Below are 16,587 nucleotides of genomic sequence, written 5' to 3' on the forward strand. Positions count from 1 at the left end.
AAGTCATTCTTTGTTTTTTTGATATTGAGCTGTATGAGCTAGCTGTATATTTTGGAGATTAATCACTTGTCAGTCACATTGTTTGCAAATATTTTCTCCAATTCTACAGGTTGTCTTTTCATTTGGTGTATGGTTTCCTTTGCTGTGTAAAAGCATTTATTTAATTCAGTCTCATTTGTTTATTTTTATTTCCATTACTCTAGGAGACAGATCCAAAAAGATCTTGCTGTGATATATGTCAAACAGTGTCCTGCCTATATTTTCCACTAAGAGTTTTATAGTATGCGGTCTTACATTTAGGTCTTTAATCCATTTTGGGTTTGTTTTTGTACGTGATGTTAGAGAATGTTTTAATATCATTCTTTTACATGTAGCTGTCCAGTTTTCCCAGCACCACTTACTGAAGAGACTGTCTTTTCTCCATTGTATATTCTTGCCTCCTTTGTTGTAGATTAATTTACCATAGGTGTGTGGGTTTATTTCTGGGATTTTTATCCTGTTCCATTTGATCTGTATTTCTGTTTTTGTGCCAGTACCATACTGTTTTTATGACTGTAGCATTATAGTATAGTCTGAAGTCAGGGATCCTGATTCCTCCAGCTCCATTTTCTTTCTCAAGATTGCTTTGGCTATTTGGGGTCCTTTGTGTTTCCATACAAATTTTAACATTTTTTTGTCCTAGATCTGCAAAACATGCCATTGGTAACTTGATAGGTATTGCATCGAATCTGTAGATTACCTTGGGTAGTATAGGCATTTTAACAATATTGATTCTTCTAATCCAAGAACACAGTGTATCTTTCTGTGTGTGTCATCTTCAATTTCTTTCATCAGCATCTTATAGTTTTCAAAATACAGATGTTTTGCCTCCCTAGGTTGGTTTATTCCTAGCTATTTTATTCTTTTTGTTGCAGTAGTAAATGGGATAGTTTCCTTAATTTCTCTTTCTGATCTTTTGTTGTTAGAGCATAGGAATGCAAGAGATTTCTGTGTATTAATTTTGTATCCTGCAACTTTACTGAATTCATGGCTGAGCTCTAGTAGTTTTCTGGTAGCATCTTTAGGATTTTCTATGTATACTCTCATGTCCTCCCCGAACAGGGACAGCTTTACTTCTTCTTTACCAATTTGGATCCCTTTATTTCTTTTTCTTCTCATTGCCGTGGCTAGAACGTCCAAACTATGTTGAATAAAAGTACTGATAGTGGACATCCTTTTCTTGTTTCTGATCTTACAGGAAATGCTTTCAGCTTTTCACCTTTGCAAATGAGGTTAGCTGTGGGTTTGTCATATATGGCTTTTATTATGTTGAGATAGATTTCCTCTATGCCCCCTTTCTGGAGAGTTTTTTAATCATAAATGGATGGTGAATTTTATCAAAAGCTGTTTCTGCACCTACTGAGATGATCATATGGTTTTTATTTTTCAATTTGTTAATGTGGTATATCATACTGATTGATTTACGGATATCAAAGACTCCTCGCCTCCCTGATATAAATCCCAACCTGATCATGATTCTGTGATCCTTTTAATGTATTGCTGGATTTGATTTGGTAGTATTTTGTTGAGTATTTTTTTGTCTTTGTTCATCACTTGTGTTGGCCTGTAATTTTCTTTTTTTGTGGTGCCTTTGTCTGGTTTTGGTATCAGGGTGATGGTAGCCTCATAGAATGAGTTTGGAAGTGTTCCTTCCTCTGCAATTTTTTTGGAATAGTTTCAGAAGGATAGGTGTTAAATGTTTGCTAGAATTCTGTGAAGCCACCTGGTCTTGGACTTCTGTTTGTTGAGAATTTTTAAATCACAGTTTCAACTTCAGTGCTTGTGATTTGTCTGTTCATATTTTCCATTTCTTCCTGGTTCAGTTTTAGGAAATTGTACCTTTCTAAGAATTTGTCCATTTCTTCTAGGTGGTCCATTTTATTGGCATATAGTTATTTGTAGTAGTCTCTTCTGATCTTTTGTATTTCTGTGATGTCCATTGTAACTTCTCCTTTCTCATTTCTAATTTTATTGATTTGAGCCCTCCCTTTTTTCTTGGTGAGTCTAGCTAAAGGTTTATCAATTTTGTTTATCTTTTTAAAGAACCAGCTTCTATGTCATTGATTTTTTCTATTGTTTTCTTCATCTCTATTTCATTTATTTCTGCTCTGATCTTTATGATTTCTTTCTTTCTTCTAACTTTGGGTTTTGTTTTGTTCTTTCTCTAGTTGCTTCAAGTGTAAAGTTAGGTTGTTTGAGATTTTTCTTGTTTCCTGAGGTAAGATTGTATTCCTATAAACTTCCCTCTTAGAACTGCTTTGTCTGCCTCCCACAGGTTTTGGATTGTTGTGTTTTCATTTTTCATTTGCCTCTAGGTATTTATTTCCTCTTTGATTTCTTCAGTGATCCATTGGTTGTTTAGTACCATATTGTTCAGCCTCCACATGTTTGTGTTTTTTACAGCATTTTTCCTGTAATTGATTTTCTCATCTCATAGTGTTGTGGTCAGTAAAGATGCTTGATATGATTTCAGTTTTTGTAAATTTACCCAGGCTTGCTTTGTGGTCCAGCATGTGATCTATGCTGGAGAATGTTCCATGCCATGTGCACTTGAAAAGAATGTGTATCCTACTGCTCTTTTGATTGGCACACCCTATAAATAGCATTTAAGTCCTTCTGGGCTAATGTGTCATTTAAGGCCTGTGTTTCCTTATTGATTTTCTGTCTGGATGACCTGTCCATTGATGTAAGTGGGGTGTTAAAGTCTCCCACTGTTTTTGTGTTACTGTCAATTTCTCCTTTTATGTCTGTTAACGTTTTGCCTTGTACATTGAGGTGCTCCTGTGTTGGGTGCATATTACAGTTGTTCTGTCTTCTTCCTGGATTGATCCCTTGATCATTCTGTAGTGTCCTTCTTTGTCTCTTGTAACAGTATTTTAAAGTCTCTTTTGTCTGATATGAGTATTGCTATTGATTCCCATTTGTATGGAAAACCTTTTTCCATCCCCTCACTTTCAGTTGTATGTGTCTCTAGGTCTGACATGGGTCTCTTATAGACAGCATATATACTGGTCTTGTGTTTGCATCCATTCAGCCAATCTGTGTCTTTGTTTGGAGCAATTACTCTGCTTACATTTAAGGTAATTATCAGTATGTATGTCCTTCTTGCCATTATGTTTGTTGTTTTGGATTTGTTTTTGTAGGTCTTTTTTCTTCCTTTCCTCATTTGTTCTCTTGTGATTTGATGACTATTTTTATAGTGTTATGTTTGGATTTCTTTGTGTGTATATCTATTATGGCTTTTTGGTTTGTGGTTACCATGAGGTTTTGATATACCGGTCTATACATGATTGTTTAAGTTTCTGATATCGTAATATCAAATGAATTTCAAATATCCTGCATTACTTTTCTGTAGTTTCCTTCTCTCACAGTTACTGGTTTAGATATCATGTTCGTGTGTAGATGATTTCCTGTATGTTTGCCTTTACTGCTGAGCTTTCCCATTTCATGATGTTCTTGTTTTAGTTGTGGCCTTTTCTGCCGAGAGAAGTTCTTTTAGCATTTGTTGTAAAGCCGGTTTGGTGGTGCTGAATTCTTTTACTTTTGCTTGTCTGTGGAGCTTTTGATTTCTCCATCTAATTTGAACCGAGGGCCTTGCTCGGTAGAGTAATTTTCATTGTATGTTTTTCCCTTTCATCACTTTATATTGTGCCACTCCCTTCTGGCCTAGAGTTTCTGCTGAAAAATCAGCTGATACTCCTGCAGGGATTCCCTTGTATGTTATTTGTTGCTTTTTCCTTTTTTTTTTTTTAATATTTTTTCATTATATTTAATTTTTGTCAATTTGATTACTGTTGTCTCACCATGTTCCTCCTTGGGTTAATCCTGTATGGGTCTGTGAATTTCCTGGACTTGGGTGACTGTTTCCTTTCCCATGTTGGGAATTTTTCAGCTATTATCTCTTCAAGTATTATCTCAGGTCCTTTCTCTCCCTCTTCTCCTTCTGGGACCCCTCTAATGCAAATGTTGGTGTGTTTGACATTGTCCCAGAGGTTTCTTAAACTGTACTCATTTTATTCTTATTTTGTTCCATGGCAATAATTTCCACCACTCTGTCTTCCAGCTCACTGATTCATTCCTCTGCCTCATTTATTGTACTATTGATTCCTTCTAGTGTATTTTTCATTGCAGTTACTGTATTCTTCGATTCTGTTTGGTTGTTCTTTATACTTTCTAACTCTTTGCTAAAAACTTCTTGTAACTTCTCACTCTGTACATCATTCTTTTCCCAAGTTATTGGATCGTCTTTACCATTACTACTCTGAACTCTTTCTTGGGTAGACTGGTTATGGCTACTTCACTTAGTTGTTATTTTTATCTTGTTCCTTCATCTGGAACATATTCCTTTGCCATCTCATTTTAATTTCCTATTTGTGTTTTTATATATGTTGTAGTTTAGTTATGTTTCTTGACCTTGGAGAAGTGGCCCTCTATAGGGGATGTCCTGTATGTCCCAGCACTACACTCCCCTCTCGTCACCCAAGGGCCAGGGACCAGCTGGTCCCAGGGTAGTTCTGACCTGTTTTCAGACTCAGTTCCACAGGCTGCTGGATCATAGTTTTCTTGCTTCTGGTGTCTCCCCTCTGGTGGGTTAGTCCAGTCTAGATGCTTGTGCAGGCTTCCTGGCGGGGGCGAGGCCAGTGCCTTCCTTTGGTGGGTGGAGCCAGGTCTTGGCCCTCTTGTGGGCAGGGCCATGTCAAGGGGCGTGTCTAGAGGTGGCTGTGGGCTCAAGAAGTCTTTAGGCAGCCTGGCTGCTGGTGGGTGGGGCTGTGTTCCTGCCCTTTTGGTTTTTGGCCTGAGGTGTTCCAGCCCTGGAGCTTATAGGCAGTTGGGTGCAACCAGGTCTTAGTCAAAGGACCCAAGATGTCTGCCTCTAGCCAAAGTTCACGTAGGTCCCTGCTATGCCTGCCACCTCCCCAGGAGACCTTCCAAGACCAGCAGGTAATTCTGGCCCAGGCTCCTGTGGAGTCTCTGCTTTTGCCCTGGGTCTTGGTGTGCATCCTCCAAGAGTGAAGTCTCTGTTGCCCCCAATCCTGTGGAGCTCCTGCAGTTGAGCCCCACTGGCCTTCAAAGCCGCTTGGCTCCTCCTCCCAATGCTGAACCCCTAGGCATGGTGTGGAGCTCAGAGCTCTCACTCCTGTGGGAAAACTTCTGTGATACAATTATTCTCCAGTTTGTGGTCCTCCCACCCAGGTGGTATGGGATTTGATCACATCATGAGAGTGCCCCTCCTACTATCTCATGGTTTCTTCTTTATGTCTTTGGAAATAGAATATCTTGTTTTGGAAGATTCCAGTCTTTTTAATTTTTTGATGTTCTCCTGAGAGCAAGGTCCTTCTGCTCTGCCATCTTGTCTCTGAATGTCCTATTTTTTAAGTCTCCTTTAAAAGAGAGATTGTATAGAATTCAGCATTCTTCAGCATGTTGATATTTGTTGAAGTAGCTTAAGCATTTTCCTAATCTTTGATATTTTGAAGCAGTGAGATGGTAGAACCACGTTTGTAATCACAATCAAAAGTACTAATTGTGTCCTCTAATATGTATACTCACATAGAAGTTGAAATACACTTTTGAAACATTCAAATGCAATTCAAGACATTTGTCTGGTGCAGAACAAACACGAGGACATCTTAAAAAACATGCCATTTCCCATTCATATACACATATACATAAGTATATTCACAAATATACATGTAGTACAGACGTGTACACACACACACACACACACAGTAATTCTTTATTTGGCGTCTGAATACAGAAGTCCATATATCATTGCATGATGCAGAAGACAGCTGACAAAGAAATGTTTTTCAAGTTATAAGGTTCCTGGTGGTTCATTTCTTGGGGACTTTGAAGCAGTGCTTCAGCAATTAGGAGTTCTGGACACTAGACTTTTCAAGGCCAACAGTGAAACATAATTAAATGGTTTTGGAAAAGCCTTCTGACGTAATTATGCTATCATATGTTTAAATTAGGAAAATCTGTAATGTATTCATGGACCCTCTGAACATATCTGACTTCCATATTTTTCCTTTCAGCTATTTATTTGTCAGTATCACATATGGCTGGCAGCAGACACAAGGGGTATCTTGGTACTCATACCTGGAAACCCTATGCTCAACATCATTGTCAGCACTTTCATATTTGTTTGTGTGGCACATGAAATTTCTCAGATCACTAATGATCTTGCACAGATTATTATTCCTAAAGATAACTCATCTCTGTTGAAAAGATTGGCATGTATAGCTGCATTTTTTTGTGGACTCCTCATCTTATCATCTGTTCAAGATAAATCAAGACATTAGGATACTAAAACCTTAAACTCTTCAGATTAACTTTGTGTCTACCTGGAGGAGAACAGCATCTACCTGAAGATACAAATGTATATGTAAATAAAAATTTGTGTGACAAGAAGATAGCTCAGTGACATCTGTTCAACATATGTGGTTGTATATTTTGGAAATGTACATATATGATGTGAAATACGGAAGAAAATTGAAGCAGAGTGCATTGTATAGGACTGCATGTGAAAAGTCTTTTCTACTGGATCTGTATTTCCTTTTATAAGTGATTTTAAGTTAACCTATGAAGGCAGGGAAATAATTACCTTTCCAGTAAAAAATACAGATAATTAGCTTAGTGACACCACTGAGTGTTTTGATATTTACTAAATTTGTGGTAATAAAATTGTATGCACCTGTATTCATCATGGAACTTCCTATTTCGTTGAAAACTTTCTTACTCAAGAAAGACTGCAATATTGTTTTCTTATATGTGCAATGATGTGGAATGACAAACAGTATGTCTTCTGTGTTCATGTTCTGATTGTTATGTTTCCTGACATGAGTTTTCTTCCTAACTATGGTTTTCAGGTATATAAGCCTAAAATCTTTGTACACTTTGTCTCAAAGTTGTTCTAGGCTCCATGACAGGGTTTTGTCATTGATACTGTTGTAGCTTTTTATAAAAAGGCCATTTTTTTCTTTCTAGTCCAAACATTCACCTGTTTCCTTTCTTTAAGCTATACCAGTGTAATACCAGTTACCCTGTGGATCCATTGAATATGCTTTCCCCCATCTAATTTTGTGTATTATTTCCAATGTTTGGAAGCTCTTTATAACCATTTTGGTATTTCCTATTACTCCCTCCTATTTTAAAAAAAATATTTATCAACCTAAACTTGTGCAGTGTAGTAAAGATTCAAGTTATGTGTGAGATGTATAACCATAAGTAGAATTTTAAGTAAACCGGTGACCTTGGGCAATGTATGTTTTTGGTTTTGTTACAAGCTAACTGTTAGAGGTATAAATTTATTTATCTGTTGTACAGATTTGATTATAAATTTTAATGTTTGAAAGATTGCACTTGTTTGCTGTTACTGTGTATGGGGTAAGATATTTTTTGTTCACGGTATATGAAAATATGGAGTAATTTAAACAGTAAATAAACATTCTGTGGATGCTTATTTTTGTATTGTAAAGTATCAATTAAACTGTTTTTTTTTTAAAGCTGGATCCATTAATGATTGGTTCAAATGTCTAATTCATTTCCTCAACTTAAATTTACTTTTTCAATCTCTTAGCATATATGGGTAAGTCACTGTGACAGTTAAAGAATAATTTAGTTATCAGTGCTTCAGAGGATAATCTGCTTTTCTGCCCATGAGTTAAAACATTGTTTTATTAGTAATGTTAACGTTTTCTTTGTTTTTTTTTTTTTTTTTTTGCGGTACGCGGGCCCCTCACTGCTGTGGCCTCTCCTGTTGCGGAGCACAGGCTCCAGACGCGCAGGCTCAGCAGTCATGGCTCACGGGCCCAGCTGCTCCGCGGTATGTGGGATCCTCCCGGACCAGGGCACGAACCCCCGTGTGCCCTGCATCGGCAGGCGGACTCTCAACCACTGCACCACCAGGGAAGCCCCCCGTGTTAAAGATTTTTAAAATGTATTTCTTTAGCACTGGATTTATGTGCTAGTGATATATTTCCATTAATTGAGGAATATTTCTCAAACAGATGTTTGGTCTTTCTTTTTCCTCTCTTCTTCTGCCCTTACTTAATCTTTTGACATTTCCCAGATAGACAATTGTAATGATTCATTGCTCTGCCTCCTAGACTGCAGACTTATAAGTAGAGAACAGTATAGTTATAAATCAAAAACTTCCAAGTACTGTGATCACATTATTCTTGCTGGTGTGGCTTGCCAATGAGTAGAGTGCATTTTAATTTAGCTTGTAAGTTTTATCATCAGAGAAAGATTCCTCCTGATGAAACAATTGAAAAAGAAAGATGACCATTATTTGTTTTTTAAAGTACTTATGTCTTCTAATAGTGATAGCCAAGTAAAAAGTTTTTTCCTAAAACTTGGAACTGGTAAGCCCTATTTCTTCATCACGCGTTCTCATTTAATTTATATGTATAAAATAAAACAGTGGCACATAAAAATTAAAATCAAAATATGCATGTCATTAAAATATATTTGATTTTCTTAATGAGTCTTTATGGATAAGAGGTTATTGTGGTATTAGTTACCACAATGATAGCTTACCACAATGATAGCATCTACGGTATGTTTTAATATTTTTTCTGCATTGACTCACATAGTGATTATTTGCATTAATCATACCATTCTTCAGAAAGATGTTTAACAGAATATTTAGATATGCTAAAATTTAGATAAAACCACAGATTCTCTAAAGCTCAAATTTTCTATAATATAAATCATGTTGAAAAATCTATCATCTGGCCCCAAAAGGTACTTGCTTGACTCACTCTAACCCAATCCTTCCCCGTTTCCCTTGTGAAACGGTCCCATTTTTATGGATAGCCAACATAGCATTAAAAATTCAGAGCCTTCACCTAAAACCATTCTCTGTACATATGAACTGGATCTTATTATTTGTTTTAGGTGCTGGTATAAGATAACATTTATATCCTACCATCCATTGTAAGATAAGTTAACCAGTTAAAATTTTAAAGATGGGTGAATATTATTTCACATGTTAGTGAGCATAGTAAGCTTTTAAGCTTGGTAAAATTAACTTTAATGATAAGCATGTCTGTGTTTGATTATGTGTATTTTTTACTACCTTGTAAAAATATGTATATAGGGCTTCCCTGGTGGCGCAGTGGTTGAGAGTCCGCCTGCCGATGCAGGGCACACGGGTTCGTGCCCCAGTCCGGGAAGATCCCACATGCCGTGGAGTGGCTGGGCCTGTGAGCAATGGCCGCTGAGCCTGCGCGTCCGGAGCCTGTGCTCCGCAACGGGAGAGGCCACAACAGTGAGAGGCCCGCATACCGCAAAAAAAAAAAAAAAAAAGTATATAAACTATTAAGCCTAAACAAATAAACCATAGGACCTAGGGCAGAACCTTCATAAAACAGACTCAGTAAGAACAGTTTGTCAAAGAACATGCAATTTCTACGAGAATGCCTCTCCCCCTTTAGATTGATAAGAGGGGAAGAGGCAGTCTAGTAAACTTGAGAGCCAAGTTGGAATTTTTATGTTGAACAATATTAAATCACTAATATGCTATCATTTTGACCTACAAAAATGGCAGTTTCATAGGGCTCAACCTAACAGTTTCCCTTGATTAAAACATCAACAACAACTTGGGTAGTTTCCTGCAGAATTGATCTTGACAACTTCAAAAATTCTAAATATTAAGATACTCATGCTTGAAAAGCACGTTTAAATCTGTATTGGTCTTTTAATGAAATCCCTCCTAGCATCTTGTATTATATGAATTAGAATTATAAAACTTCCGTAAAAGATCCATAAGGTAGTATAAACGAGACTTATTTTCCAAAAGTAGAGTTGAATATATTATGAGCTATAATACATCTAACATTAAGAAATAAGACTTAAATTTCTGTGATTAAAAAACTTCCGACAAACAAAAAGTCCAGGACCAGATGGCTTCACAGGCGAATTCTAGTAAACATTTAGAGAAGAGTTAACACCTATCCTGAAACTTCCCGGAAATTGCACGGGAAGGAACACTCCCAAGCTCATTCTACGAGGCCACCATCACCCTGATAGCAAAACCAGACAAACACACCACAAAAAAAAATTACAGGCCCATATCACTGATGAACATAAAAACAAAAATCCTCAACAAAATACTAGCAAACCAAATCCAAGAACATTGTAAAGGGATCATAAACCAGGATCAAGTGGGATTTACCCCAGGCATGCAAGGATTCTTCAGTATATGCAAATCAATCACTGTGATACACCACATTAACAAATTGAAGAATAAACGCCATATGATCATCTCAGTATATGCAGAAAAAGCTTTTGAGAAAATTCAACACCCATTTATGAGAAAAACTCCAGAAAGTGGGCATGAAGGGAACCTACCTCAACATAATAAAGGCCATATATGACAAACCCACAGCTAACATCATACTCGGTGAAAAGCTGAAAGCGTTCCCTCCAAGATCAGGAACAAGACAAGGATGTTCACTCTTGTCACTTTTATTCAACATAGTTCTGGAAGTTCTAGCCACGGCAATCAGAGAAGAAGAAACAAAAGGGATCCAAATTTAAAAAGAAGTAAAACTCACTGTTTGCAGATGACGTGATACTGTACACAATTATTTACAAAATACTTTTTTAAATACCATTCCAAAGCATAAAAAGGGGGTAGATCAACATTTTAAAAGGAAATTTATGCTTACCTAGAAGTGTTTGTCATGTGCAGGCAAAATCTTCATCCTTAAAAGTAACTTTTATGATATTTAAATTCAGCTGATTGTATTAGCATTTACTTCACTAATACCTAGTGGTCCTATTATATAGAAGACATTTAAGAGAATTTTTTAATAATGAAAATCACTTAAAAGGATGATAAAACTTAACAAATTTTTTTAAATTCTATAGCTACCACAGATGGATTATTTCTTTTAATCACCAGTCCTAAAATAATAAACTAGAATTTAGCACGTGGTAAAAGTTCTCCATGTTTATGTCTTTTTAATATGAATTCCAGCCAGACCAATCTTACTGTTCCCCAAATATACTATTCCTTTGTTCCCACTCTTCATCTACCTAGATCCAACTTCTTTAACATAGGATTTAAACTCCGCCTTTTCTGTGACACCAATACTTTATCTTTTAAACTATTCTAGCATTAGTTACCTGGTGCCATTATGTTGTCATTTCTTCCATTCCTTCAGTAAGACTGTAACTCCAGAGTCAAGATGGATATAGTAACGTGTTATACAAAGTAGGTATCGAGAGGCTTGACCATCAGCTAACGGATTCTGGCTTTATTTTCTCCCATCTTAGAAACAAAATTCCTCTATATTTAGCATTCCCAAAGCTACTGCTTCGTTTATCTTCTCCTCCAGACCTGAACTGTTCTTGTCAAGATCAGCAAGAGCTTCCATACTGCTAAATCCATTGATGAGTTCTGAGTTTTCACCCTACTTGACCTATGGGCAGTATTTGACGCAGTTGATTTAATGCCTCGCCTTTCAACCATCTCCTTCACTATGCTTCCAGGACATCACCATTTCCCATTTTCTCCCTACCTCAGTAGCCATTCCTTCACAGTCCTGGATACTGGATCCTCTTCACACCCTCAGTCTCTAAATAATTTCCCAGAGGTCAGTTCTCAGAACTTCAGGTGATATTACTTAAGGAGTGAGTATGAGTAGTCACATAGCTTTAAACATTATCTGTATTTTGATGTCTACCAAATTTTTGTCTTTAGTCTGAACTTCTTCCCGAAAATTCAAATCCAGATACCTACCTGCGTACTTTAACATCTCCATTTGAATATCTAAAAGACATCTCAAACTTAACAAGTCTAAAACAAAACTAAGCTTCCCCACTACTGGCCACAAACAAAAACACCCACAGTCTTTTTCTCAGTAAATGGCAACTACATTCTTCAGGTGCTCAACTAAAAAATTTTTGACTCATACTTTTTGTCTTATATTTTAGTAAAACTTGTCAGCTTCATCTTCAAAATATATCCATAATTCAATAATTCAACCACTTTTCATCATCCCCTATGTGATCACCTTGTTCCAGAAGTCCACCAGCTCTTTCCTGGATTATGGTTACTAGTCAGCTTCATTTTTCTCTGTAGTTCCAACATACTTAACACTTTTTATTTTCCTATTTTTTTAATCTTCCGTCTCCCCCCATTAGAATGTAGTCTTTCTGAGGACAGGGATTTTTCTGTTTTACTCTCTATGGTATCCGCAGCTCCTAGAACAATACCTTTCAATTACTTGCTGAATGAACTAATAAATAAATGCTCCAGAAACTATCAAGTACTAACCCCATACAAGGCAGGTGGGCAGCCCTGCAAATGATGAAAAGGAAAATTATTTTCCCAACTGCCTTCTTAGTGATTTGGACAGGAGGCTAAAGATAAACTTTATTTGGCTGTTAGCATGTTGATTTGAATAATGTTATAAAAAATTTAACCCACTTATGCAGCCAGCTAAAGAGTGAGTTTAAATAGTCACATGGCACATAACCTGTGACTCCGCAGCAGGGCAAGAGTCTTTCTGTCCTGGATGCAAACTACTTGCAGACCTGAGTGCTTGCCATACCTGGTAGAACATAAGCTTTCACTCGCTGTGAGTCCTACCGTTCTTCATTTTTTTGCTTTATGCTGGGGCAAAATGTCAACTGCAATTTGTCTTTGTACTTATACTATTATATTTGTTATAGTAGAGAGAATTATTTCTTTGGAATCCTATCTCTATCAAAAGTGGAAAATGAAAAGATAAACTAAGAAAGCCATGTATTTTTAAAAAAGATTGTGCTTTTTGTGGAAGTCAAAAATATTCTTCTGTGTTCAGATAAAATGTGACTATGTCATAAAATACTACTTAAAAATACTACTTAAACCGTTATGAAATAAACTATATTAAAAACTATTGCCAGTACCTAGAAATATATATATGAGTGCCAGTATAAGTAAAATCAGATTAATTAATTAAATGGAAACCTGAAATTTCAACAGGACTTTAATGAAAATTTTTTAAATGATAATGCTGTGAAATTCTGATATATATTAAGTGAAAAAACTGCACCAGAACATTTAACAGATGGTAAGTTTTAAAAGCATATCCATTGAATATAGCAGAAATTACATGCCAAAAAAATAAGCTTTTGAAAATAGAAGGCTAACTAGGAAAACTTATCTCCCTTGGTATATCAAGATATGGCTGAGAACTTATAGAGAAAGTTTATTAAAAGTGTAATTTGTGACATTTTCTACTGCACATTGTGTTGAGAGAAATTGTCTATTGTCTATTTCTATTGTGTTAAGAGCACAGATATCAGCAAACCACCTAGTTAATTATATTTTGCTTACACTGAGAATTCTAATGTAACGGACTCAGAAACATACCTATGTCATGTTCATTATAAGAAAATGATTTACTGATTTGATTGAGATCTTAAAGTTTGATATAGGCTAATATTAATAAAGTTAATTAGTATGATAACAGAAAGTGCTATTGTGATGATCCGTGGACTTACAAAATAAGACTGAAATTAATGATGTTTTGCAAGGACATGGAACTTAAGTCCACTCATTTCACTTCCTGGGAATGGCTTTATGCTAAATTTTAAAAATAGAATACATTCTGGATATAGCCATTGATATCATAAACTGGAAGTGTTTTGTGGGTTATCTTATAGACAGGTCAGTGTTTTGTTTGATAGATTGGATGTACCATATGGGAACCTGCTATATGACAGGAGGTAGATGGCATTGTACTTAGAGATCTTTAGAACTATTGAAAGAGATTAAATTTTTTACATAATTTAAGAGAAAATGACCATTAGCCTAATTTCAAAGACTGAAATAAAGATGGCCAATTTTGACTGGCAGTTCAATCTGTCTTACCAGTTTGAATATTTTTCTGCAAAGACATTCAAAACTGATTGAATATATGACTCAATTTGTTCATTCTCAGGATAATTGTCATTTGGGGAAATGTATTTGGCAACGTTTATTCTGGTTCATTTTCTTATGCTAAAAATGGTTTCCAGAGAAGGAACGATTGGCAACTACATTCCCAAAATTATAGGGTTGACGACTAAATTCTAGAAAACTTTTTCTGGTTTTAAATCTTATAAAATGTAAAAGCGCTATATGTTTTAGCTTTTCATGTTAGTAGTGATAGTAAAAATGAGATATGAGAAAAAAGTGGAATTTATATGGCTGCCATTCAATATGGTACCAGAATCTAAATATGACAAAATTTTGGAATACCTGAATTCTATGTAATACTAGGAATAGTTGTTCTAAAATATAAAAGCTATTATACAGGTATTTTATCCATTATGAAGAATTTTGGGGACTATGAAACAGGATAAAATGAAATACTTTGTCTTTAAAGGATTCAAAGATAAAATTTTACTGAGCATCATAATGGAAATATCTGACACTTTATATCTTAGTAAAGAATGGTACCCAAGATTCTTTTTCCAAATTCAAGGTAAACCAAGAAAGAAAAAATTTTCCATTTTCTAATTTAAAATATCTCCGGTATTATAAATGTTTATGTTATATTGAAGGCTTACACCCTCATACATTAAAAATAAAAAGGTTTGATTCTCTATCTGGCAGTTGTGTTTTGTTTTTTTTGTTTTAATTCTTAACCTTCTTTATTCTACTTTCTATCTAGTCAAAGTTCTTGACTTTTGACCATAGCTTTTTCATAACTAGGTATGTTTTGTTTTGTTTTGCCTGGTAAGTCATAGGGTCAAGGTACTGCTAATGAAAGGATTAGACTCTCCTCTATGAGACTAGATTAGATATTAATGTTTGGAGTGGCAAGATTAGTTTTAACTAAGTAATTCAGTAGAAAAATAGTGACAGCCATCTCTGGTATAGAGAGAGTAAACTAGAACTAAGAACCCACATTTTCCTTACCTCATCTCCTTCCATCTCACCCCCACCTAGGAACACTATCACTAAGAGAGAAAAAAATGATGGAAAAACATTTAGTTGAAGGCCAAGGGGTCCAGCACTTTCAAAACACATTTGTACACAAGGGACACAGAGCTGGAGCACTTACAGACTACAAAATTAAAAATGGAAACTATAGAGAAGTAATACATGGGCACGGCTATCCAAAAAAGAATTTAAATAGAGTAATGAAAGGGGTAGGACTTGTACAATTAGATGTATAGACACATTAACCTACAGTTATCAGTGTGGGATAGATGCAAGAATATATAGATTGACAGAATATGAAACAAAAACATTTTAATCCCAACAATTAGAGTAAGGTAATATTTGATTTCACATTACTAAGGAAAGATAGACATAGTCTTTAAATGGTCCTCAGACAACTGCTTAATTATGGGAGTGGGGGCAGTAAATTCCCTTTCTTACTCCATATACTAAAAGATATTTAAGATGATTAAAAGGTTTAAAGACATTCAAAATAAGAATTAGAAATAAGAGCTTGTATGTTACCAAGTCCAAGCTCATACTACTCACTGCACAACAGGGTGACTCATTGAGAGATGAGCTGTTAGGGCAAGGAACAGTGACTTTATTCAGAAAGACTGAGAAGATGATGAACTAATGTCCCGAAGAACCATCTTCTCTGAGTTAGAATTCAGGCTTCTTTTATATCAGTACTAAAAGGTGGGGGGGAGGGGGTAAAATCCTGGTTCTGGCCAGACTCTGGAAGGGATGTGTTAATTCCTTCCTTCCTGCAGCTGTTCGCAGGTAGGCCTAGTCAGGATGTTTCCTGTAAGCTAAACAAAGGTATATTAGTTTAATGCTCATTACCTGGGAGGCAGGGTTCCCAGAGATAGGCCATTATGTGTAATTTAAGCTTATAGGCAACATCCCTCTAGTGATTAACTTGTAATAGAATACAAAGGTTCTTCCCTATTACAATTTCCCACTGTCAATGATCCATTCCCCAATCTTGGGGGAAAAGGGATGAAGACCTCTCTAATCGCTGTTGAACAGGGGTGACGAAGAGGTGATTACAAAATGGAATTGATGAACCTTGAACGGGAAATATTCCTTAGAGTCTTTTAGTCAGTAGTACAATCCTCCTTCCTTTTTTATCTACAATTATTTGAAACTGATTAAACCCCTTAGCACTTTATTGTCTAATTTAATTGAATTTGGGTTTTTGGTTCCTGTTCCCAATACGTATAAATTCCTGTGCTATTTATTTGGACAAAATTAAATGGGCTGACCCTTCCCTAGCAACAATGAAATTATAATCAATACTTCTTTTTTTAAAGAGCAACCTTAAGTCTTCTAAGAGCTCACAAACCCGTTGCTCTCCAGGCCTCTCAGAAGTAGGGTCATTTTCGGATGATAGTGGTGCTGCTTTTATCTGAGTGTGATGAATCCATGGTTTTACTCCAGCTAACTTGACAGATGAATGTGTGGTAAGTAATACCACGTGTGGTCCTGTCCACCTTGCAGTCAGTTGATGTTCAGGCCATTGTTCTTTCCAGGTTTTAAGGAGGACTCAGTCTCCAGGTCGGAAAGGATGTAAGGCTACTTCCGTTGGATAGGCAGACCGGTTGGAGGCAAAT

General features: G+C 36.1%; 1 protein-coding gene across 1 annotated transcript in view; it reads left to right on the forward strand.

Annotated features, from left to right (window-relative positions):
- CASD1 (CAS1 domain containing 1) overlaps window positions 1–7,504 on the forward strand; it is a 74,143-nt gene extending 66,639 nt beyond the window's left edge. Inside the window, exon 18 of the mRNA XM_032643533.1 lies at window positions 6,078–7,504. Within this exon, the coding sequence (XP_032499424.1) occupies window positions 6,078–6,344 (267 nt within the window). The 3' untranslated portion in view covers window positions 6,345–7,504. The remainder of the gene's footprint in view (window positions 1–6,077) is intronic.
- The last annotated feature ends 9,083 nt before the right edge of the window (window positions 7,505–16,587 follow it).

This window comes from Phocoena sinus, chromosome 9, assembly GCF_008692025.1.
Source record: "Phocoena sinus isolate mPhoSin1 chromosome 9, mPhoSin1.pri, whole genome shotgun sequence".
Classification (NCBI taxonomy): Eukaryota; Metazoa; Chordata; class Mammalia; order Artiodactyla; family Phocoenidae; genus Phocoena; species Phocoena sinus.